This window comes from Oncorhynchus gorbuscha, linkage group LG25 (genome assembly GCF_021184085.1).
Source record: "Oncorhynchus gorbuscha isolate QuinsamMale2020 ecotype Even-year linkage group LG25, OgorEven_v1.0, whole genome shotgun sequence".
In the NCBI taxonomy this organism is placed as follows: Eukaryota; Metazoa; Chordata; class Actinopteri; order Salmoniformes; family Salmonidae; genus Oncorhynchus; species Oncorhynchus gorbuscha.
Genome location: NC_060197.1, coordinates 18,166,929 through 18,192,365, shown reverse-complemented (window position 1 = coordinate 18,192,365; position 25,437 = coordinate 18,166,929). Strand labels below are relative to the sequence as shown.

General features: G+C 42.6%; 1 protein-coding gene across 2 annotated transcripts in view; it reads right to left on the bottom strand.

Annotated features, from left to right (window-relative positions):
* The window catches only part of LOC124013529 (chemokine-like protein TAFA-5), a 179,525-nt gene that overhangs the window by 129,351 nt on the left and 24,737 nt on the right, over window positions 1-25,437 (bottom strand). The window contains exon 1 of one of the 2 annotated variants that reach the window (XM_046327833.1): window positions 5,201-6,223. The exons of the other annotated variant lie outside the window; for it this stretch is intronic. Within the exon in view, the coding sequence (XP_046183789.1) occupies window positions 5,201-5,291 (91 nt within the window). The 5' untranslated portion in view covers window positions 5,292-6,223. Of the gene's footprint in view, window positions 1-5,200; window positions 6,224-25,437 lie in introns of those variants that run through there. 2 annotated transcript variants of the gene reach the window in all.

Below are 25,437 nucleotides of genomic sequence, written 5' to 3'. Positions count from 1 at the left end.
CCTGACTGATGTCTTGAGATGTTTCTTCAATGTATCCACATAATTTTCCCACCTCATGATGCCATTTATTTTGTGAAGTGCACCAGTCTGTCCTGCAGCAAAGCACCCCCACAACCGTGAAGCACCCCTGTGCTTCATGGTTGGGATGGTGTTCTTCGGCTTGCAAGCCTCACCCTTTTTCCTCCAAACGTCCTCCATGATGGTCATTATGGCCAAACAGTTCTATTTTGTTTCATCAGACCAGATGAAAAAAATGTATGATCTCAAAAAATTTATGATCTTTGTCCCCATGTGCAGTTGTAAACCGTAGTCTGGCATTTTTATGGTGGTTTTGGAGCAGTGGCTTCTTCGTTGCTGAGCGATCTTTCAGGTTATGTCAATAAAGGACTCGTTTTACTGTGGATATAGATAATTTTGTACCTGTTTTTTCCAGCATCTTCACAAGGTCCTTTGCTAATGTTCTGAGATTGATTTGCACTTTTCGCACCAAAGTACGTTCATCTCTAGGAGACAGAACACATCTCCTTCCTGAGCGGTATGACGGCTGCGTAATCCCATAGTGTTTATACATGCATACTATTGTTTGTACAGATGAACGTGGTACCTTCAGGTGTTTGGAAATGGCTCCCAATGATAAACCAGACTTGTGGTGTCTACACTTTCTTTTCTGAGGTCTTGGCGGATTTCTTTTGATTTTCCATGATGTCAAGCAAAGAGGCACTGAGTTTGAAGTTAGGCCTTGAAATACATCCCACAGGTACACCTCCAATTGACTCAAATGATGTCAATTAGCCTATCAGAAGCTTTTTAAACCATGACAGCTGTTTAAAGGCACAGTCAACTTAGTGTATGTAAACTTCTGACCAACTGGATTTGTGATACAGTTTGTTATAAGTGAAATAATCTGTCTGTAAACAATTGTTGGAAAAATGACTTGTGTCATGTACAAAGTAGATGTCCGAATCGACTTGCCAAAACTATAATTTGCTAACAAGAAATTTGTGGAGTGGTTGAAAAATGAGTTTTAATGACTCCAACCTAAGTGTATGTAAATTTCTTACTTCAACTGTATATCATGAATTATATTATTCCTCATGTCCTCTGGTTACAGTGCATTCGGAAAGTATTCAGACCCCTTTAATTAATCCACATTCTGTTATGTTACAGCCATGTTCCAAATGGATTCAATTGTTTTTCACCCTCATATCTACACACAATACCACAAAATGACAAAGCAAAAACAGTATAAAAAAATATTTTAGCAAATGTATTAAAAAAAAATTAAATTAAATATGACATTTACATAAGTATTCAGACCCTTTCCTCAGTACATTGTTGAGGCACCTTTGGCATCAATTACATCATTGAGTCTTCTTGGGTATGATGCTACAAGCTTGACACACCTGTATTTGGGGAGTTTCTCCCATCCTTCTCTGCAGATCCTCTTAAGATCTGTCAGGTTGTATGGGGAACTTCGCTGCACAGCTATTTTCAGGTCTCTCCAGAGATGTTTGATTGGGTTCAAGTCAATGCTCTGGCTGTGCCACTCAAGGACATTCAGAGACTTGTCTGGAAGCCACTCCTGTGTTTTCTTGGCTGTGTGCTTAGTGTCGTTGTCATGTTGGAAGGTGAACCTTCCACCCAGTCTGAGGTCCTGAGCACTCTGGAGCAGGTTTTCATCACAGATATCTCTGTACTTTGCCATGTTCATCTTTTCCTCGATCCTGACTCGTCTCCCAGTCCCTGCCGCTGAATTAACATCCCCACAACATGATTCTGCCACCACCATGCTTCACCTTAGGGATGATGCCAGGATTTCTCCAGGCGTGATGTTTGCCATTCCGGCCAAAGAGTTCAATCTTGGTTGGTTTCATCAGACCAGAGAATCTTGTTTCTAATGGTCTAAGAGTTTGCCTTTTGGCAGTCAAGTGCCTTTTACTGAGGAATGGCCTGATTGGTGGAGCGTTGCAGAGATATTTGTCCTTCTGGAAGTTTTTCCCATCTCCACCACAGAGGAACCCTGGAGCTCATAGTGACCATTGTTTTCTTGGTCACCTCCCTGACCAAGGCCCTTCTCCCCCGATTGCTCAGTTTGGCCGGGTGGCCAGCTCTAGGAAGTTTCTTGGTGGTTCCAAACTTCTCACATTTAAGAATGATGGAGGCCACTGTCTTCTTGGGGACCTTCAATGCTGCAAAATGTTATGGTACCCTTCCCCAGATCTGTGCCTTCGCACAATCCTGTCTCGGAGATCAATGGGCAATTCCTTCGACCTCATGGCTTGGTTTTTGCCATGACATGTACCTTCAACTGTGGGACCTTATATGGACCGGTGTGTGCATTTACAAATCATGTCCAATCAATTGAATTTACCTCAGGTGGACTCCAATCAAGATGTAGAAATATCTCAAGGATGATCAATGGAAACAGGATGCACCTGAGATACTTTTCTAGTCTCAAAGCAAAGGGTCTGAATACTTATGTAAGTTTGGTATGATATATACACTCCTGTTCAAAAGTTTGGGTTCACTTAGATATGCCCTTGTTTTTGAAAGAAAAGCACATGTTTTGTTAATTAAAATAATGTCAAATTGATCAGAAATACAGTGTGACATTGTTTATGTTGTAAATGACTATTGTCGCTGTTAATGGAATATCTACATAGGCATACAGAGGCCCATTATCAGCAACCATCACCCCTATGTTCCAATGGCACATTATGTTAGCTAATCCAAGTAGCATTTCAAAAGGCTAATTGATCATTAGAAAACCCTTTAGCAATTATGTTAGCACAGCTGAAAACTGTTGTTCTGATTAAAGAAGCAATAAAACTGGCCTTCATTAGACTAGTTGAGTATCTGGAGCATCAGCATTTGTGGAAACTCTGCAGTTTCCAGCTACAATAGTCATTTACAACATTAACAATGTCGCCACTGTATTTCTGATGAATTTGATGTTATTTTAATGGACAAAAAATGTGATTTTCTTTCAAAAGCAAGGACATTTCTAAGTGACCCCAAACTTTTGAATGGTGTTTAAATATTTTTTTTATACATTTGCAAAGATTTCTAAAAAACTGTTTTTGCTTTGTCATTGTGGGGTATTGTGTGTAGATTGATGAGGGCAAAATGTGTTTAATAAATATTAGAATAAGGCTGTAACATAACAACATGTGGAAAATGGGAAGGGGTCTGAATACTTCCGAATGCACTGTATATAGAGTCCTGCCTGCCTGTATATGTTAGTTATTTGTCATGCTGGGGAAGCTAAAAAATAACACTTATTTATTTCATTTGGAAAAATACATGTTAATGTTTTGGTTCGTTAACATTCAATGCAAAGAGATGTGGAAATATGTCATTTTGACTGAGAACATTTCAAAAGATTGTAGCTACTAGCAACTGTATGAGAAAAATCACATTATTCTGGCCCCAATAGAATAAGCAGTTAATGCAGTTCCTTTGAATTCATTATATCAGCAGCGTGTTTTTTATTCTGTAGCCTACCGTGCATTTTGACCTTGGCAATTCTAACAGCACAAAGGGAACATGGTCCCAGCTTCCTTTGTATGCCTCTTCCTGCTTCCTTGCATATATTTAAAGAAAAATACCTTCCACAATAGACTTCCAATTCCAAACCTCTGATATATTAAAGCTAACAACATTAACAAAATAACCGAAGGCTACAGGACATAAAATACATGTTTTCTAGACATAAAAGAAGTGTTAGTGAACCAATTTGCTCGTTTTGTGTTGTGGAAAGGAACCTAATGATATTCACAAAATGCTATTGAACATGGACAAATGTAGCCTTGGTCACGATCACAAACTCATTGACCAGGAAGCGTAAGATATATTGCATTTGTGTATTAATTTGCCATTCCGGAAGAATACCACAGCCTATGATATGCTGCCTATCACATTCCCATTCCAGAAGAAAACCATGCCCTGGCCTATCACACGCCACACGAATTCAGTTGGATGGATGTGGGTTATTTGGTCTGTAACGTTAGTCAGAGCTCAGAGCGCTTGACAGCCCCTTTAGCCCTGTCGGCACAAGACTAACAGTAAAAGTATTTCTCATTTGGCACGCATGAATATATCTTTCCACCATGTGGCACAGAGATGCCACAGAGAGAGAGACCATTTGCCACCGTTTGACCTGCCTTTCTACTGACAGTGAGGAGAGGAGCCTGGCCGAGTCGTAACCTAAGGACCCTGCTGCCTGCCACACACCCACATACAAACAGCGCTTGTTTGCCCCTAGCCTCAGGCCAGACATGAGAGAAAAGGCATGGCAGTTTGTGCATAGAATGCACATTCAAAGCTTTACCAATGTGATATCCAGGGTTATTTGGGGTTTTAAAAAAATACAGATAAAAAATGAAATTAAAACAACTGGAGAATGTGTGCAAATGAAAACAAATTAATTGTCTTAAAAGCTGTACAAAAAAACAGCTCCCTATACATTTATAAACGATATTAATGCAGGCCATAATATAAACCACAGAGCGATACGGCAGAGGGCAAAACTAAGATTTGTAACTAGCGCTTCGCCATAAGGTGAATGAACGTTTAGCAGGGATGGATTGTATCCAGTGGTCATGAAGCATGACAACAAGAATAACAGCAGGCTAATAGGAGGAAATAATAAGGGTTTGACCTCAGCCTTACCCTAAAGCTAGACTATAGTGCCATCTATTGAAGAACTCAACTTTAAATCACACTATTGAAACGGGATAGTATCACCCATATATTAACGTTATATACAGTATCAATGTATTTATCTTCTGTTATTTTTGGTTGGTAAATTACAAAAAATATATAATAAATATCATTGGATCAATTGTATAGGTCTATAACTTGTTGCCATTAACCAGTAGGAAAGTATTGCTGGTGACAATCAGACCATGGAAGTGTTCACATTCATCGAATAGATAGATATTGATATTATCGAATCGAATTGTATGTTTTGGCTTGGGGTCAAATCCAGCAGGTTTACGCCATGGAAAAGTTGATTAAGCATGAGAGCCAAAGACACATTCTGCACGAGGCTCTTATCTGATGTCATCTAGGGCCATGATACTTGATATATGAAAGACAGTGGGTGTGCTACAGTATAGACAGGCGACATGAAAACAGAGCTATGAAATATGACAACGCCATTATATAGTGGTCTGGAATCATTTACATAAACAATTACCTTCTTTGAGCAAGCGTGAGTGGATGAGAAGAACAACAAAACAACAGATTGCCGCTCCCGCTAAAGCCCACGCAACTCTAAGAAGCTGCATCCTGGCTGGCGAGTGGCGACGGCTTATTAACACCCGAGGAGAGAGGCCAGCAGTCTTCAGAGACACACACAGCCTTCCATTCTGCTCCCATCCAGCGCAATGCTTCTCACCCCCCCAAAAAAATAAGAGAAAACAGTCTACAACACGTGTGGAATGCACAAAATAAATCCCCCTTCAGAAATAGCTGGGGCGAATAAAAATACTAGACAATCCGTCAGCTGAAGGGGAAAAATAGATGATCATGGCCGTGGAAAAGGACTCAGTGCTGGGTCAAAATTTAAGTGTTTGGTGCATCAGTATGAAGCGGGGCTGTTAAAGCCCCATCGTTTGAAGTGCTGGCATTCCCACTACCACTTCAGCCCGCGTCCGTGACTCGGTAACCACAGGCTCACCAGCAGCTTTCTATTCGCCCCCTCTCTCTGACTGCTGTGCGCGGATACGGTAATTCGGTGCGCTGATCACCACTCTCCTCCAGTACATCTTCCACACAACTCCCGCGCAGGAATAGACTCAGAGGCAGGCAGCACGTCTATGTCGCTATGCAGTAGGGTATATATCCATTCCGTTTCAGCCAGACAGCACGCTTGCCATTTTACGCACAGGGATAGCTCATCATCTGTGGATACCTCTCGTCTTAGTTGTTCTCCATGTAGATCATGAAAGATGCTCGCATCTCTTTCGATTTGGAAGCGATACCTCCCGACCTTTAACGGATAAAAAAAAACTAAAAACAAACGCGCAATAGAGCGTATCCGGTTTAGTTGCTTTATCTACTTCTGGATTTCGATACATTTGTCCGTTAGTGATGATGATGACACAGTATATATCGGCATCACCATCCCTGATCTCAGTGGCGGTTCTTCGGGCTTGCCGCTTTTCTTCGTCAGGCAGCCGCATATAAAGTCTACAGACGCGACTTTCTCTCTCCCTGCTCTGTGCGCTCCCTTTGAGTGACGTCACAACGACTCCTCCAGAAATATGTTTCTTCGGGCGATTTCTCAGAGGCAGTGTGAGGAGAAGAGAAGAGGCGTGCGCGTGGAGGGGATTGAGGAGGAACTGGGATGGTTGGCAGATTAAAAACCCTGCATTGCTCGTTGTAAACTCGCTAATTATAGTGTCCCTATTCTGCGTTTGGTGAACTACAGTTGTAATACCTTAGGGCATGTCCAATGGAATGTGAATGCATTTTTCTTTGTTTTTCAATTTCAAAAATAGCCTAGCACCCAGCGTGTGCCTTTAATAGCCTGTATACATTATATTTCAAAGACAGATTTACACAGATGATTTCAAGTTAAAGTTTTTTTCAATACAAGAATATAAAAGCGTCTGCTAAATGGCATATATTATTATTATTATATTATGGGCATATGGGCCAATCACATGCAATATCTCCTGCAAAACAGTGTCCATCCCATTTCCAAAACCCTTGATGGGTCTGTGGCAATTCTTATATTCTGCAGCCTATCCATCTATAGAGACTATAATATAAACAAGTAATAATATATATGCCATTTAGCAGATGCTTTTATCCAAAGCGACTTACAGTCATGTGTGCATACATTCTACGTATGGGTGGTCCCGGGAATCGAACCCAGTACCCTGGCGTTACAAGCACCATGCTCTACCAACTGAGCTACAGAAGGACACAACACTTATATACTGTACATAGGGATTGAAGTTCATCCAAACAAGCAGTTTGCAGTGTCAATAACTTGGCTCCTGCAGCTATTTCACCACTAATTAATGGTGTGTGTGGGGGGTGGAGGAGGTGTTAACAACAAGGGCATCCATGTTTGATGCTGCCTTTGCAGAGAGAGAGAGAGAGAGAGAGAGAGAGAGAGAGAGAGAGAGAGAGAGAGAGAGAGAGAGAGAGAGAGAGAGAGAGAGAGAGAGAGAGAGAGAGAGAGAGAGAGAGAGAGAGAGAGAGAGCTCTCTCCTCTCAGCCTCTTCCATTCTCAGGCTGTAATCTATCAATCCATGGGACAGCAATTAACGGAGACCTGTCCTCAAGGTGTCTGCCAAGGGGTGGGGTGTGTGTGTGTGGGGGGGGGGTGGAGGGCTGGGGGAAAGTGGCTTACATTAAATATGGTGAACCCTGTCATTGACGGTCACTATATATTACTATAACCCCCAAGCCTAATCCTATTAACCTATTAAGGGAATGATAAATAACTGACCCTGCATCAGTGCTTAGGGGCAACATGTCAAACATCCTTGAGCTGCACAGTAGCCTCAAGCACACATAATATAGGCCTTCTCTTTACAGTATTTCTTCATCGAAAGTCCAGAGAGCCTTATTACACTGTTGTACAGTACATATAAGCTAAAAGTCCAGGTTTCTGCAGCAAACACATGAGTGGTAGTACAGCTACAAAGCCTAGTTACAGTGTCCAGTTTTGTACAGAAACAAGAGTTAGAGTCCTACAGAGAGCCTTATTTGAGTGTTATACTGTCTGTAGCCTGCCTCCTTGTTCCACCTGCCTTCCCTCCTTTCTCTCCTCTCTGTGTCTCCCTACCCGGAGCTAAGCGAGGCATTGCTTGCTTTGTCCTCTGTTCTGTTCAGGTCGTTGGCCAAACCATGGCCCATGCCATAAAATGCCATACAACTCAGAGCAGCAAAGCTTTTATATTCACGGTATTCCCCATTATCTTCTACATGGACAATACTCTATAAAGATGACATGATCAAGAAATAGGCCATATTGTCCAATTCTGCTTTTGTCTCAATGCTTGTAGAAGTCCACTGCAGGAGAATCGCTCTACGGAATTCAGAGGAGCAGTTTGATTAATTGCTACAGAAATAAGAGTTGAACCATTTTGAAAAAAACGTTTACTTAAAAACTGGAAATCAAATGATCCTCCAAATCAAATCACATTGCATTGGTCGCATACACACACATGCTATTGTAGGTGTATTCATCTTTAAAACAGTAGATTAATCAAATGCATTACTATTTAAACATTGAAAAAATGTGTGCTACAGATAAAATACTGCAGAAGATGTTTAAACCATATGGCATAAAGTATTACAAACCCTAGAAATATCCAGAGGATAAAAACATGATTCTTTTTTTATTATGAGAACAAACAAGATGGGTACGGATACTGTGGGTACATATAAGTATGATGTCATTAATGTTTGTTGAAATGTATGCACGTCGGAGTTGGAGTTTTTTGTCTTTATTCATCTTTTTTCTTTATGTTGAAGATTGAGCATTTCGTCCCAGCCAATGTCATGTCTAGTTTAATGGTATCAGTGTCTGTGAAATGTTAAGTTGTCTATTGTCAAATAATTTTACCAAAGAAGACAGTGAAAAGCAGTCGAGGTACTGTTCAATAGTTCCACTGAAACCAATATATTAATTATGAAATATACAGTACACTAAGGCTCTCCAAGGATTTTCCTTTTGCCAGAAGAAATATCATATTTTCAAGACACAACAATAGAAAAAGATACTTAAATCCAAAATGGGCACTCAACTGAGACACATGGTTGGACGGTCCCTAACATTGAATGAGTTGGTGTCATATGATGAAATCTTGTAATCTCTTCCTGGATTGATCATTTTTGCAGTAATTGGAAGTAAGACCTGTACTCTAGGTTATATTGATTTGAGGTATGTAAGTTAGTTCATAATCTTCCAAACAGCTCAATCAAGTCTCAAAGTATTAAAGCCCCATAGAGTCGATTGAAGCACCGGTGTGTCATTCTAAATGACATAACGAGAAAATCCCCATCAAAATCTGTCAGTTTAAACTAGATATCTGTTTTTGCATTGGATGCGTCTCAATCCACCGCACCTCCAATGCCGCACTTAGGCCTCTGTGGTGAAAGGTGGCAGAGCTAAAGTGGCGTTTATCAGAAAAAGGGGTTAAATACGTGTAAAAAATCTATATATATACATACAGTATATATACCGTATATATAAATATACATTTTTGTACAGCTCTGGAAAAAATTAAGAGACCACTGCAAAATTATTAGTATCTCTAGTTTTTGTCACGCCTTGGTCATTGTATTTTGTGTTTTTGTTATATGTTTGGTTAGGCCAGGGTATGACATGGTTTTATATGTTATTTTTCGTATTGGGGTTTGTAGTATTTGGGATCGCGGCTGATTAGGGGTGTTGTATAGGCTTGGCTGCCTGAGGTGATTCTCAATCAGATTCAGGTGATTCTCGTTGTCTCTGATTGGGAACCGTATTTAGGTAGCCTGAGTTTCGCTGTGTATTTTGTGGGTGATTGTTCCTGTCTCTGTGTAGTGTTCACCAGATAGGCTGTAATAGGTTTCTCGTTCCGTTTGTTGTTTTTGTATTGAGTTATTTCATGTATCGTTTCATTTTCGTTCATTAAAGATCATGAGTAACAAACACGCTGCATTTCGGTCCGACTCTCTTCCTTCAACAGACGAACGGCGTTACAGTTTTACTATTTATAGGTATGTGTTTGGGTAAAATTAACATTTTTGTTATATTCTATAAACTACTGACAACATTTCTCCAAAATACCAAATAAAAATATTGTCATTTAGAGCATTTGTTTGCAGAAAATGAAAACTGGTCAAAATAACAAAAAATGTGCATTTGTTCTTAACTGACTTGCCTAGGTAAATAAAGGTAAAAAATACAAATTAAAATAAAATAAAAACTCCTGGTGCAAGCATTCAAGCAGCTCGGCTTTGTTTGATGGCCTGTGACCATCCATCTTCCTCTTTATCACATTCCAGAGGTTTTCAATGGGGTTCAGGTCTGGAGATTGGGCTGGCCATGACAGGGTCATGATTTGGTGGTCCTCCATCCACACCTTGATTGACCTGGCTGTGTGGTATGGAGCATTGTCCTGCTGGAAAAAACAATCCTTAGAGTTGGGGAACATTGTCAGAGCAGAAGGAAGCAAGTTTTCTTTCAGGACAACCATGTACGTGGCTTGATTCATGCGTCCTTCACAAAGACAAATCTCACCGATTCCAGCCTTGCTGAAGCAGCCACAGATCATCACCGATCCTTCCACCAAATTCCACAGTGGGTGCGAGACCTGAAGAGGCCTACAATGTCTCACAGTGTCTTGCACCCACTGTGAAATTTTGTGGAGGCTTGATGATGATCTGGGGGTGATTCAGCAAGGCTGGAATCAGGCAGATCAGGCAGATTTGTCTTTTTGCCATTTTATGAATGCGTTGTTATTCAATGCATTTCTCTGTATTAAAGGCCGAATTCAATATTTTATCAAATCATTTATTTATATGAAATTTTTATATACCTAAAGGGGTCCTGAAATGCAAAATCAAATTGCTAAATGATCCACAGGATGACCATCTTAAAACAATTACATGTCAGCTTAGCACCCCCCCCCCCAATCACTCAGACATACAACAGTAGCCTATACACTTCCTCAAGTCTCTGAATACATATAGTTAAGTATAGCACCCCCCTCTCGCTCTCTCTCTATACTTTCTCTCTCTCCCTCCCTTTTCTGCATCCCCTTCCCCCTCTCTCTCCCCCTCTCTTTCTCTCTTCGTCAGTATAAGCCACTCAGGACTCACCTGCTCTAATCCCATTCATCAGCAGTTTAAGTGGCGTACGTTGGTGTGTTATGAGGCTGATTATGTTTGTTTGCTCTTGAATATTCATCAGTTTCTCAAAGTTTTACAGCCAGGAAGACACCTCATTAACTACACAAATCTGATTGCTCAGGGTTGAAAAAGCCTACTTATTTCAAATCATTTGCAGTGAATTAAATATGAGCTGCTTCAATGGTATTTTAATGATTTCCATCCTGAATGGTATTGTTATAATAATACATTTTCTATAGAAAATAATAATATCAAGTGTAACCAATATAAATATTATTCTTAAAATGGTTAACCATGAATTAGACATGTTTTCACAATGGGTTGTTAAAACACTCACTTTGAGGACCCACTTATTTCGCCACATTGGCACACATACACTGAGTATACAAAACATGCTTCTTCCATGGCATAGACTGACCAGATGAATCCAGGTGAACGGTATGATCGCATATTGGTGTCACTTCTTAAGTCCACTTCAATCAGTGTAGATGAAAGGGGAGGAGATATGTTAATGAAGGATTTTTTCAACCTTGAGACAATTGAGACATGGATTAAGTGCATGTGTGCCATTCAGAGGGTGAACGGACAAGACAAAAGATTTAAGTTCCTTTGAACAGTAGGTGCCAGGTGCACCAGTTTGTGTCAAGAACTGCAACACTGCTGGGTTTGTCACAGTTAAAAGTTTCCAGTGTGTATCAAGAATGGTCAACCACCCAAAGAACATCCAGCCAATTTCGACACCTGGTAGAGTCCATGCCCCAACGAAAAGAGGCTCTTCTGAGGGCAAAAATACAACAACTCAATATTCAAAAACCTCAATATTCGGAAGGGGTTCTTAATGTTTTGTAGTGTATATATATTGTGCCAAGCAACACAAAAGGAGCATAAACTAAAAAACCTTTATACAACAGATGGAATTCAATGTTGCCCGAACATCAAAGGTTGTTTACCTAGTGTTGTCATAGCCACAAGGGCAATACAATAATAGAATACTAAGAATACTTGTCCTTGTGAAGTAAAATTAGAACAATATGTTCACAGTGAGCACCACATATGGCCACAACAGTCTCTGAAACCTGGACTTGAGGAACAACAATAGCACCGTAGATACAAACAGAATAGTCAGTGTGGTCTAGGGTTTGATCTCCCTTCCAAGTATTATTACTGGCAGTTTTTACAAATGTCATTCTTTTTTTTATACTAGAATGGGAAAGAAAGAATCCGATTTTTGCAAATAGCCTATATTCCCAAGCAAGGGTAATACTGTTTCATACCAATCCCTTTCATATCTAAAACCGTGGTTGCAGGCAAACCTTGGGCAGTCAGCCTATAGGGTAGTGTAGGACACGTACTGTATGTTTATATTGAAAGAAATTCCTTTTGACCTTTTTATAGATTCTCTGTGATATTCTTTAATCACCTTCCAAGTTTTGGGAAAAGTTGATTTGTTATTCAATATGTTGCATGAATATTCCAACTTATCCAATGTTTTCCCTAGTTGGTATGCAGGCCATGGAAGAACTGGGACATTTTTAGCTTCCAGGAATTGTGTACAGATCCTTCCGACATGGGGCCGTGCATCATCATGCTGAAACACGAGGTGATGGATGCGGATGAAAGGCACAAACATGGGCCTCAGGACCTCGTCACGGTATCTCTGTGCATTCAAATGACCATCGATAAAATGTAATTTTGTTCGTTGTCTATAAGTTCACGCCTGCCCATACCATAACCCCACTGCCACCATGGGGCACAATGTTGACAACAGCAAACCGCTTGCCCACACAACGTCATCTGTCGGGTACAGTTGAAACCTGTATTAATCCATGAAGACCGCACTTTTCCAGCATGCCAGTGGCCATCGAAGGTGGGCATTTTCCACCTGAAGTTGGTTACGAAGCCGAACTACAGTCAGGTCAAGAACCTTGTGAGGACACAGAGCACGCCGATGAGCTTCCCTGAGACCGTTTTTGACATTTTGTGCAGAAATTCATCAGCTGTGCAAACCCACAGTTTCATCGGCTGTCTGGGTAGCTGGTCCTGGAGGTGAAGTAGCCTGATGTGGAGGTCCAGGGCTGTCATGGCTACTTGTGGTTTACTGTTGTGAGGCCGGTTGGACATACTGCCAAATTCTCCAAAACGACGTCGGAGGAGGCTTATGGTAGAGAAATGAATATGCAAATATCTGGCAACAGCTCTGGTGGATATTCCTGCAGTCAGCATCCCAATTGCATGCTCCCTCAACTTGTGAGATCTGTGACATTGTTGTTGTGTGAGAAAACTACACATTTCAGAGTTTTATTGTTCCTAGCACAAGGTACTTGAGAGTATTTTAACTTTTTGTATTGTTTGTTGGTTTGGCAATGCTACTGTCAGCCAGAGAAATATGTTGAGAATGATTATTACCACAGCAAGCAAGGTACTTGGAGTCAAACAGTCAGGCCTGGATGAGATCTTTAAGGTCAGGGCCCTCCGTAAGACTCACAAAATAATTTTAGACCCAAGCCTAAACCTGGACTTTAAACTACTCCCCTCTGGGCGCAGGTATAGGGCACCCCTCAGCAGGAAAAACAGAACTACACAATCATTTGTGCCAGGTATGATATCCCTCCTAAATAGCTCGGGCTAATGTTCCTATCGACTCTGTAAGGCCAGCAGACTAGTCATTTTTTTTAAACATTTTATTTCTTAATTTATTGTAATTATTATTGTTATTATTTTATTGGTATGTAACTGTTATGAAAGTTGTATTGTCAATTTGTATTTGTATTTAAATGCCACTTTAAACGTGTACATGACACTGCAACAAAATTTCCCCATGGGGACAATAAAGTAAGTAAGTAAGTAAGCAAGCAAGTAAGTACACCTGTGTAATGATCACTCTGTTTAATCATCTTCTTGATATGCCACACCCGTCAGGTGGATGGATTATCTTGGCAAATGAGAAATGCTGACTAACAGGGATGCAAACATCTGGAACATTTCTGAGATATTCTATCTCAGCTCATGAAACATAGGACCAAATCTTTACATGTTGCGTTTATATTTTGGTTCAGTGTGTCTATGTTTGCTCACGTGTTTCTTCCTAAGCTTACATGCCCTTGACAATTTACATCACAGCTTTGCAAATGTCTGTAAATAATCTATGGTGTTTATACATACATACAGCATATGAGTACTTATAAACCATTCATATGCTCATTATTTGTAGTATAAATATAAGTTAATAAAACTGCAGGACAGCTTGTGAAGGAGGAGAGGATGAGGAGACGAAAGGAGGATAGAAAGGGTTGAGAGGAAACAGGTGAGCACCGCGGGTGTGTTACGGAAGAGAAGAGGAGTGGAGAGAGAGAATATCAGTATGCAAATCAGAAGACGTTGAGGAAAGGAGTGAGAGAACGAGTGAGTGGAGGTACTGATGTTGGTGATAAAACCGCTCCTCGTCTACCGGTAGTCTTTCCCCTGATACAAATGTATCAGCACTATGTGAGTTCGAATGGACTACCTTGGGAAAGACTCGGGTAAAGACGAGCGCATGCATGGCAACAGTGTAAAATGCCAGGTAAAGATACTTTATAATAGAACAGCCTTTAAAACCCCCAAAATACTTTGTTTATATACCGTACCAATACATAATACATGGAAAACGTTGAATATGCGTGTGTGTGTGTTTGTGTGTGTGTGTGTGTGTGTGTCACTGTCTGCAGAAATGGATGTAGAGGAGAAGAGAAGATGCTACGAATGAGACAATACAGTTAAAAACTCACAGACTGAATGTGTGGCCTCCACTATCAACAGCCTATAGAGAGATAATGCAAAGAGAAGAGATCAGCAGGCTAACAAGCTCTATGAAATGATACCAGTCATCCTAAGATTGCTGTAACCTAGACATCACCTTTAGATGCCTCGAGGTGGTGGGGGAAAAATAAAATTATGAAAGAAAGAAAAATGTGATTATCAGACGGAGACAGTGAAAGGATAGTGGTAAATAGTTTCACTTTGAGAGAGAGCGAGAGGTTGGAATGTGAGCTCTCTATGTCTTTGCTAGAGATGTGTGTGTGTGTGTGCACGTGTGTGTGCATGTGTGTGCGTGCGCGTGTGTGTGTGTGTGTGTGTCTGCATACAAACTGAGGGAAAAAGGCTGAGCAGGTTGTCTAGTTTGAATAACATGCTGATGATTTGTAATTTCACAGTGATGTGCCATTGGAGGGGCAGGCAATGTTGCTGTCAGTTACTATCACCACAGTGACTGCCTCTTGATTGGTAGCTGCTATTGTATTCATATACCCTCTTGCTTAGTTTCAATTACTCTCTAAACATGTGGCCTTCAGTTAGTTGTTAGTGTGTGTGTGTGTGTGTGTGTGTGTGTGTGTGTGTGTGTGTGTGTGTGTGTGTGTGTGTGTGTGTGTGTGTGTGTGTGTGTGTGTGTGTGTGTGTGTGTGTGTGTGTGTGTGTGTGTGTGTGTGTGTGTGTGTGTGTGTGTGTGTGTGTGTGTGTGTGTGTGTGTGTGTTGTCAGACAGTCTGTGCCTTGCCTTATTGGGAGCACACACACACATGCACACACGCATACAGCCACTGGCAGAGTTATAGAAATGGCTCATCCTGATTCCACCATGGATTTAGACTCCTCACACCGTGAAAATACGATCTCTGGAATTCCATTATCCCTGGATAGAGATCTAGAGACTGCATTTGACTCAATTGTGTGGTGATAAGGATGCCCTATATTTGAATCTAAAGGGCATTTCCATCATAAAGGACTCATAAGCACCATCATGTGAAGTTCATAGGAGCTTATCAAATTGGGTGTCAAATGAACGCTAAGAGTCTATAAGGAATAGATACATTTTTCAACCATTTTCCATCTTAACAATGAGGTACAAGTAAAGGCTTTGATTTCTGGATTAACAGATGGAAAAGGGGTCTTAGAAAAGTACAGTATCAGAAATACATCAACACACAATAACGTTGATGTAAAACCCCAAACAACTAATATCAACAATTATTATTTAGTTTTGCTGAAATGGCTTACATTCTGTAAATTTAATAAATAGGCCTTGTGCCTTGTAATTCTGTTACCAAAAACCTACATATATTTCAGATAGTTTCTCATTTCTCTCCCTCATGAGGTAGGATAATGAAAGTTCACAGAAGTAACAAGTAACGGTTGACCTACAAATAAGTTATAGTGATTTTACTAATATCAGTTTTGTTTATGAATTATTAAGTGATTCAAACAATTGAACTAATTGTTAACGGAATTACCAAAAATGCAGTAATGGAATTACTGCAAATGAATTGGCTACAATGGGACATCATAATAGTCACTAACCAAAGCTGGGTCAGCTGCTACTGTCTCCATGGCATACTGTTATGTTCAGCTCATAACTGTTTTCTTTCTCTTTCTGTCATCTGGTGGTCAAACCAAGAGTGTTAAAACAGTCTGAGTCTGAACAATCCCTTCCTTCTTCCTCCTCTCTCACACTCTCACTCTCACTCTCTCTCACTCTCTAGTTAATGTCACCTCTCCCAGTTCTTACCGAGACCTACCCATGAGCCCCTTGTAACCAGCATCCTAACCCACTCAGCACTGACCAACACTGGATGTCCATGGAAGTTGAAAAGTAGTTGAAATTAGGTCAGTCCACCCTGGCCTTGATGTTAACATCCACAGATCTGTTTCACCTGTCCTTGTGATTGTCTCCACCCCTCCAGGTGTCACCCATCTTTCCCATTATCCCCTGTGTATTTATATCTGTGTTCTCTGTTTGTCTGTTGCCAGTTCGTTTTGTTAGTGAAACCTACCAGCGTTTGTTCCCCTGCTCCTGCCTGTTTCTTGCACCTGTTTTCTAGCCCTTCCCGGTTTTGACCTTCTGCCTGCCCTGACCCTGAGCCTGCCTGCCGTTTTGTACCTTACCACACCTTACTGGATTATGGACCCCTGCCTGCCCTGACCCTGAGACTGCCTGACATTCTGGTCCCTTTGCACCCTCTCTGGATTATTGAACCCTGCCTGCCTTTGACCTGCCGTTTGCCTGCCCCTGCGTTAGAAATAAACTTTTGTTTCTTCGACACTGTCTGCATCTGGGTCATACCATAAACGTGATTGGGACACCAGGTGGGTGCAATTAATTATCAGGTAGAACAGAAAACCAGCAGGCTTCAGACCTTGTTGGGTAAGAGTTTAATACCCCATCTATATGGAATAGGGTGCCACTTGGGACTCAGCCTCAGTCACCTTAAAAGCAACAAGGAATTGTGATGATTCAGTTCTCCCTCTCAGGCACAGCTCATCCTTAGAGATCCTGGTGGCACACAAAAAATCTCCCTGCAAACACTGATATCCTGTGATTAGTGTTAGTATGGGGTGGATCAGGCTGAGGTGTGCATGTGTGTGTGTGTGTGTGTGTGTGTGTGTGTGTGTGTGTGTGTGTGTGTGTGTGTGTGTGTGTGTGTGTGTGTGTGTGTGTGTGTGTGTGTGTGTGTGTGTGTGTGTGTGTGTGTGTGTGTGCGTGTGCGTGTGCGCGTGTGTGAAAGGAACAATAGATTACCAGAGAGGAGGATTTACAGCTCACACACACACACACACACACACACACACACACACACACACACACACACACACACACACACACACACACACACACACACACACACACACACACACACACACACACACACACACACACACACACACACACACACACACACACAGACAAACACACACACAATGCATCCCTTGCAGTTAGGCAGAGGGAAGGCAGTGATGTAACATATTCAAAATATTTCTCAACACACAGCCACACAGTATCACTGCTTCCACTGGTAATCAAAGTCACAGGAAACAAATGGGTGTTAATGGCTATCATTCGTCTGGGGGGCAATACTCAGAAAAGTCAAAGGGACGGCATCCTATTCCCTAATGGCTGTGTCCAAAATAGAATGGATTCCAAATGGTGTTCTATTCCCGATAGTGCCCTACTTTTGGCCAAACTGTATCAGTTAAAAGACAAGTGCACTATACAGGAAATAGGATGCCATTTCAAATTAAGCCAAAGTTTGCATCAAATGTACATCATGTCCCTTAATGTGGTCTTTGGACCCACTCTGATTAATGCTGTGATGTGTTTTGGAACCAGGCCAATGGAAAAAGAGAGCAAGAGAGACCGAGAAAGAGAGAGAATGAAAGAGAGAGAGAGAGCCTGGATTACATGCAACAAATAACAACAAAGCCTTGGTGTGCTGCCATCATGAAACGATGATCAGTTCTTTATGATCAGTCATGTGTTTGCATCTAGAGCAGGTCCCCAAAATGGTTGCAGGGTAATCTACCATCTATTCAAGTCTGCTGTATGTGTCACGCCCTGACCTTAGAGATCCTTTTTATTCTCTATTTTGGTTAGGTCAGGGTGTAACTAGGGTTGGAAATCTAGTTTTCCTATTTCTTTGTTTGGCCTGGTATGGTTCCCAATCAGAGGCAGCTGTCTAACGTTGTCTCTGATTGGGGATCATACTTAGGCAGCCTTTTTCCCACCTTAGTTTCTGGGATCTTGTTTTTGTACTGTTGCTTTCCAGCCCTACAGAACTGTGTGTTTCGTTTTGTATTTGTTGTTTTTCCAGTGTCATCAATAAAAGCCTACCACGCTGCACCTTGGTCTACTCCTTACATCGACGAGCTTACCAGTATGTATCTTTATTGTTTTATTTTATTTATGAGCAGTAACCGTAAAAAGAAAAAACATAAAGTAAGACGTGCTGATGGGGCTTTTCCTTTTTGAAAAGGGGCATTTGTATGCAGATTTGGGCTCTTAAACATACATGCGCGCGAGAGCACACACACACACACAGTCACACACACACACACACACACACACATACAGAACACCCCCCTTCCCCCTCTCCTCTTGGGTCTATGGGTTCCTTGGCTGGCAGAGCTCTCTGCAGTGAAGGGAGGCAAGTGGGAGGGGAGGCAGACACCACTCCATCTGTGCAGGGAACAGGGGGGCCAGGCAAGCTCCCTCTGCAGACAAGATCAGCCATCCCCTCTCTCAGCTCAGCCATCATTTCCCCCTCTGCTTTCATGTGACTGGGACTGGAGGAGCAGAAGGGGGGTGTGGCCATACAGCCAGTTCAGTCTCCCCTCTCTCTGTTTGGCTGTAAGATATAATGGCTAGACAACGCACAACCCCCATAGAGATGACATATATTCAGTTCTATGGCACCAGACCATGTTGATGGCACAACCCCCATAGTGATCACATATGTATTTCTATGGCACCACCACCTATGTAAATATTCCATATTCATTTAATCTTGATGGCAGAGGCAACACAAGGGATGAAAATGGCGGTGACAGAGAGGGCTGCCGTGCTTCTAGGCCTTCTAGTTATTTCTTACATTTATTAGCCCATTACATACAGCCGAGAAAAACTATTGGATATCAGAGCGGTGGTAACTCATTAGCACTACCAGCATTACGACCAGGAATTACAACTTTTCCGAATCGGATCTTTCGTTCGTACCCTCCTGGGCAATTGAACTGACTCCAGAGACCGAAACAAAACAAGGCCAGCGGCGGAGAGGTACTCGGAGTGGTCTTCTTGTCCAACTTATATTCCTCGCCAATGTTCAATCTCTGGATAAAAAAGTTGACAAGCTCAGGGCAAGGATTTCTTCAGGGATTGTAACATACTCTGTTTCACGGAAACATGGCTCTCTCGGGATATACTGTCTGAGTCTGTCCAGCTAGTTGCCTTCTCAGTTCATCGCGCAGACAGGAATAAATATCTCCGGGAAAAAGAAGGGCGTGGGTGTATGTTTCATGATTAACGATTCATGGTGTGATTGTGATAACATACAGGAACTCAGGTCCTTTTGTTCACCCGACCTAGAATACCTCACAATCAAATGCCGACCGTATTACCTCCCAAGAGAATTATCTTCGGTTATAGTCACAGCCGTGTATATCCCCCCTCAAGCCGATACCACAACGGCCCTCAAAGAACTTCACTGGACTTAATGCAAACTGGAAACCACATATCCTGAGGCTGCACTTATCGTAGCTTGGGATTTCAACAAAGCAAATTTGTTAAAATCACATTGACTGTAGTACTCACGCTGCTAAAACACTCAACCACTTCAAATCAAATCAAATTTATTTATATAGCCCTTCGTACATCAGCTGATATCTCAAAGTGCTGTACAGAAACCCAGCCTAAAACCCCAAACAGCAAACAATGCAGGTGTAAAAGCACGGTGGCTAGGAAAAACTCCCTAGAAAGGCCAAAACCTAGGAAGAAACCTAGAGAGGAACCGGGCTATGTGGGGTGGCCAGTCCTCTTCTGGCTGTGCCGGGTAGAGATTATAACAGAACATGACCAAGATGTTCAAATGTTCATAAATGACCAGCATGGTCAAATAACAATAAGGCAGAACAGTTGAAACTGGAGCAGCAGCACAGTCAGGTGGACTGGGGACAGCAAGGAGCCATCATGTCAGGTAGTCCTGGGGCACGGTCCTAGGGCTCAGGTCCTCCGAGAGAGAGAAAGAAAGAGAGAATTAGAGAGAGCATATGTGGGGTGGCCAGTCCTCTTCTGGCTGTGCCGGGTGGAGATTATAACAGAACGTGGCCAAGATGTTCAAATGTTCATAAATGACCAGCATGGTTGAATAATAGTAAGGCAGAACAGTTGAAACTGGAGCAGGAGCATGGCCAGGTGGACTGGGGACAGCAAGGAGTCCTCATGTCAGGTAGTCCTGGGACATGGTCCTAGGGCCCAGGCCAGTTGAAACTGGAGCAGCAGCATGGGCAGGTGGACTGGGGACAGCAAGGAGTCATCATGTCAGGTAGTCCTGGGGCATGGTCCTAGGGCTCAGGTCCTCCGAGAGAGAGAAAGAAAGAGAGAAGGAGAGAATTAGAGAACGCACACTTAGATTCACACAGGACACCTGAATAGGACAGGAGAAGTACTCCAGATAAACAAACTGACCCTAGCCCCCTGACACATAAACTACTGCAGCATAAATACTGGAGGCTGAGACAGGAGGGGTCAGGAGACACTGTGGCCCCATCCGAGGACACCCCCGGACAGGGCCAAACAGGAAGGATATAACCCCACCCACTTTGCCAAAGCACAGCCCCCACACCACTAGAGGGAAATCTTCAACCACCAACTTACCATCCTGAGACAAGGCCGAGTATAGCCCACAAAGATCTCCGACACGGTACAACCCAAGGGGGGCCCAGACAGGCCGACCACAACAGTGAATCAACCCACCCAGGTGACGCACCCCCAGGGACGGCACGAGAGAGCCCCAGCAAGCCAGTGACTCAGCCCCGTAACAGGGTTAGAGGCAAAGAATCCCAGTGAAAAGAGGGGAACCGGCCAGGCAGAGACAGCAAGGGCGGTTCGTTGCTCCAGAGCCTTTCCGTTCACCTTCCCACTCCTGGGCCAGACTACACTCAATCATATGACCCACTGAAGAGATGAGTCTTCAGTAAAGACTTAAAGGTTGAGACCGAGTTTGCGTCTCTGACATGGGTAGGCAGACCGTTCCATAAAAATGGAGCTCTATAGGAGAAAGCCCTGCCTCCAGCTGTTTGCTTAGAAATTCTAGGGACAATTAGGAGGCCTGCGTCTTGTGACCGTAGCGTACGTGTAGGTATGTACGGCAGGACCAAATCAGAGAGGTAGGTAGGAGCAAGCCCATGTAATGCTTTGTAGGTTAGCAGTAAAACCTTGAAATCAGCCCTTGCTTTGACAGGAAGCCAGTGTAGAGAGGCTAGCACTGGAGTAATATGATCAAATTTTTTGGTTCTAGTCAGGATTCTAGCAGCCGTATTTAGCACTAACTGAAGTTTATTTAGTGCTTTATCCGGGTAGCCGGAAAATAGAGCATTGCAGTAGTCTAACCTAGAAGTGACAAAAGCATGGATTAATTTTTCTGCATCATTTTTGGACAGAAAGTTTCTGATTTTTGCAATGTTACGTAGATGGAAAAAAGCTGTCCTCGAAATGGTATTGATATGTTCTTCAAAAGAGAGATCAGGGTCCAGAGTAACGCCGAGGTCCTTCACAGTTTTATTTGAGACGACTGTACAACCATTAAGATTAATTGTCAGATTCAACAGAAGATCTCTTTGTTTCTTGGGACCTAGAACAAGCATCTCTGTTTTGTCCGAGTTTAATAGTAGAAAGTTTGCAGCCATCCACTTCCTTATGTCTGAAACACATGCTTCTAGCGAGGGCAATTTTGGGGCTTCACCATGTTTCATTGAAATGTACAGCTGTGTGTCATCCGCATAGCAGTGAAAGTTTACATTATGTTTTCGAATAACATCCCCAAGAGGTAAAATATATAGTGAAAACAATAGTGGTCCTAAAACAGAACCTTGAGGAACACCGAAATGTACAGTTGATTTGTCAGAGGACAAACCATTCACAGAGACAAACTGATATCTTTCCGACAGATAAGACCTAAACCAGGCCAGAACATGTCCGTGTAGACCAATTTGGGTTTCCAATCTCTCCAAAAGAATGTGGTGATCGATGGTATCAAAAGCAGCACTAAGGTCTAGGAGCACGAGGACAGATGCAGAGCCTCGGTCCGATGCCATCAAAATGTAATTTACCACCTTCACAAGTGCCGTCTCAGTGCTATGATGGGGTCTAAAACCAGACTGAAGCATTTCGTATACATTGTTTGTCTTCAGGAAGGCAGTGAGTTGCTGCGCAACAGCCTTCTCTAAAATCTTTGAGAGGAATGGAAGATTCGATATAGGCCGATAGTTTTTTATATTTTCTGGGTCAAGGTTTGGCTTTTTCAAGAGAGGCTTTATTACTGCCACTTTTAGTGAGTTTGGTACACATCCAGTGGATAGAGAGCCGTTTATTATGTTCAACATAGGAGGGCCAAGCACAGGAAGCAGCTCTTTCAGTAGTTTAGTTGGAATAGGGTCCAGTATACAGCTTGAAGGTTTAGAGGCCATGATTATTTTCATCATTGTGTCAAGAGATATAGTACTAAAACACTTGAGCGTCTCTCTTGATCCTAGGTCCTGGCAGAGTTGTGCAGACTCAGGACAACTGAGGTTTGGAGGAATACGCAGGTTTAAAGAGGAGTCCGTAATTTGCTTTCTAATAATCATAATCTTTTCCTCAAAGAAGTTCATGAATTTATCACTGCTAAAGTGCAAGTCATCCTCTCTTGGGGAATGCTGCTTTTTAGTTAGCTTTGCCACAGTATCAAAAAGGAATTTCGGATTGTTCTTATTTTCCTCAATTAAGTTAGAAAAATAGGACGATCGAGCAGCAGTAAGGGCTCTTCGGTACTGCACGGTACCGTCCTTCCAAGCTAGTCGGAAGACTTCCAGTTTGGTGTGGCGCCATTTCCGTTCCAATTTTCTGGAAGCTTGCTTCAGAGCTCGGGTATTTTCTGTGTACCAGGGAGCTAGTTTCTTTTGAGACATTTTTTTAGTTTTTAGGGGTGCAACTGCATCTAGGGTATTGCGCAAGGTTAAATTGAGATCCTCAGTTAGGTGGTTAACGGATTTTTGTCCTCTGGCGTCCTTGGGTAGGCAGAGGGAGTCTGGAAGGGCATCAAGGAATCTTTGTGTTGTCTGTGAATTTATAGCACGACTTTTGATGTTCCTTGGTTGGGGTCTGAGCAGATTATTTGTTGCAATTGTAAACGTAATAAAATGGTGGTCCGATAGTCCAGGATTATGAGGAAAAACATTAAGATCCACAACATTTATTCCATGGGACAAAACTAGGTCCAGCGTATGACTGTGAGAGTGAGTGGGTCCAGAGACATGTTGGACAAAACCCACTGAGTCGATGATGGCTCCGAAAGCCTTTTGGAGTGGGTCTGTGGACTTTTCCATGTGAATATTAAAGTCACCAAAGATTAGAATATTATCTGCAATGACTACAAGGTCTGATAGGAATTCAGGGAACTCAGTGAGAAACGCTGTATATGGCCCAGGAGGCCTGTAAACAGTAGCTATAAAAAGTGATTGAGTAGGCTGCATAGATTTCATGACTAGAAGCTCAAAAGACGAAAACGTCATTTTTTTTTTTTGTAAATTGAAATTTGCTATCGTAAATGTTAGCAACACCTCCGCCTTTGCGGGATGCACGGGGGATATGGTCACTAGTGTAGCCAGGAGGTGAGGCCTCATTTAACACAGTAAATTCATCAGGCTTAAGCCATGTTTCAGTCAGGCCAATCACATCAAGATTATGATCAGTGATTAGTTCATTGACTATAATTGCCTTTGAAGTAAGGGATCTAACATTAAGTAGCCCTATTTTGAGATGTGAGATATCATGATCTCTTTCAGTAATGACAGGAATGGAGGTGGTCATTATCCTAGTGAGATTGCTAAGGCGAACACCGCCATGTTTAGTTTTGCCCAACCTAGGTCGAGGCACAGACACGGTCTCAATGGTGATAGCTGAGCTGACTACACTAACTATGCTAGTGGCAGACTCCACTATGCTGGCAGGCTGGCTAATAGCCTGCTGCCTGGCCTGCACCCTATTTCATTGTGGAGCTAGAGGAGTTAGAGCCCTGTCTATGTTGGCAGATAAGATGAGAGCACCCCTCCAGCTAGGATGGAGTCCGTCACTCCTCAGCAGGTCAGGCTTGGTCCTGTTTGTGGGTGAGTCCCAGAAAGAGGGCCAATTATCTACAAATTCTATCTTTTGGGAGGGGCAGAAAACAGTTTTCAACCAGCGATTGAGTTGTGAGACTCTGCTGTAGAGCTCATCACTCCCCCTAACTGGGAGGGGGCCAGAGACAATTACTCGATGCCGACACATCTTTCTAGCTGATATGCACGCAGAAGCTATGTTGCGCTTGGTGATCTCTGACTGTTTCATCCTAACATCGTTGGTGCCGACGTGGATAACAATATCTCTATACTCTCTACACTCGCCAGTTTTAGCTTTAGCCAGCACCATCTTCAGATTAGCCTTAACGTCGGTAGCCCTGCCCCGGGTAAACAGTGTATGATCACTGGATGATTCGCTTTAAGTCTAATACTGCGGGTAATGGAGTCGCCAATGACTAGAGTTTTCAATTTGTCAGAGCTAATGGTGGGAAGCTTCGGCGTCTCAGACCCCGTAACGGGAGGAGTAGAGACCAGAGAAGACTCGGCCTCTGACACCGACCCGCTGCTTAATGGGGAAAACCGGTTGAAAGTTTCTGTCTGCTGAATGAGCGACACCGGTTGAGCGTTCCTACAGCATTTCCTTCCAGAAACCGTGAGAAAGTTGTCCGGCTGCGGGGACTGTGCCAGGGGATTTATACTACTATCTGTACTTACTGGTGGCACAGACGCTGTTTCATCCTTTCCTACACTGAAATTACCCTTGCCTAACGATTGCGTCTGAAGCTGGGCTTGCAGTACAGCTATCCTTGCCGTAAGGTGAGCACAGCGGCTGCAATTAGAAGGCATCATGTTAATGTTACTACTTAGCTTCGGCTGTTGGAGGTCCTGACGAATCGTGTCCAGATAAAGCGTCCGAACTTGACTACAAGTACCTCCCCCGCCCTCCTTTCGGCAA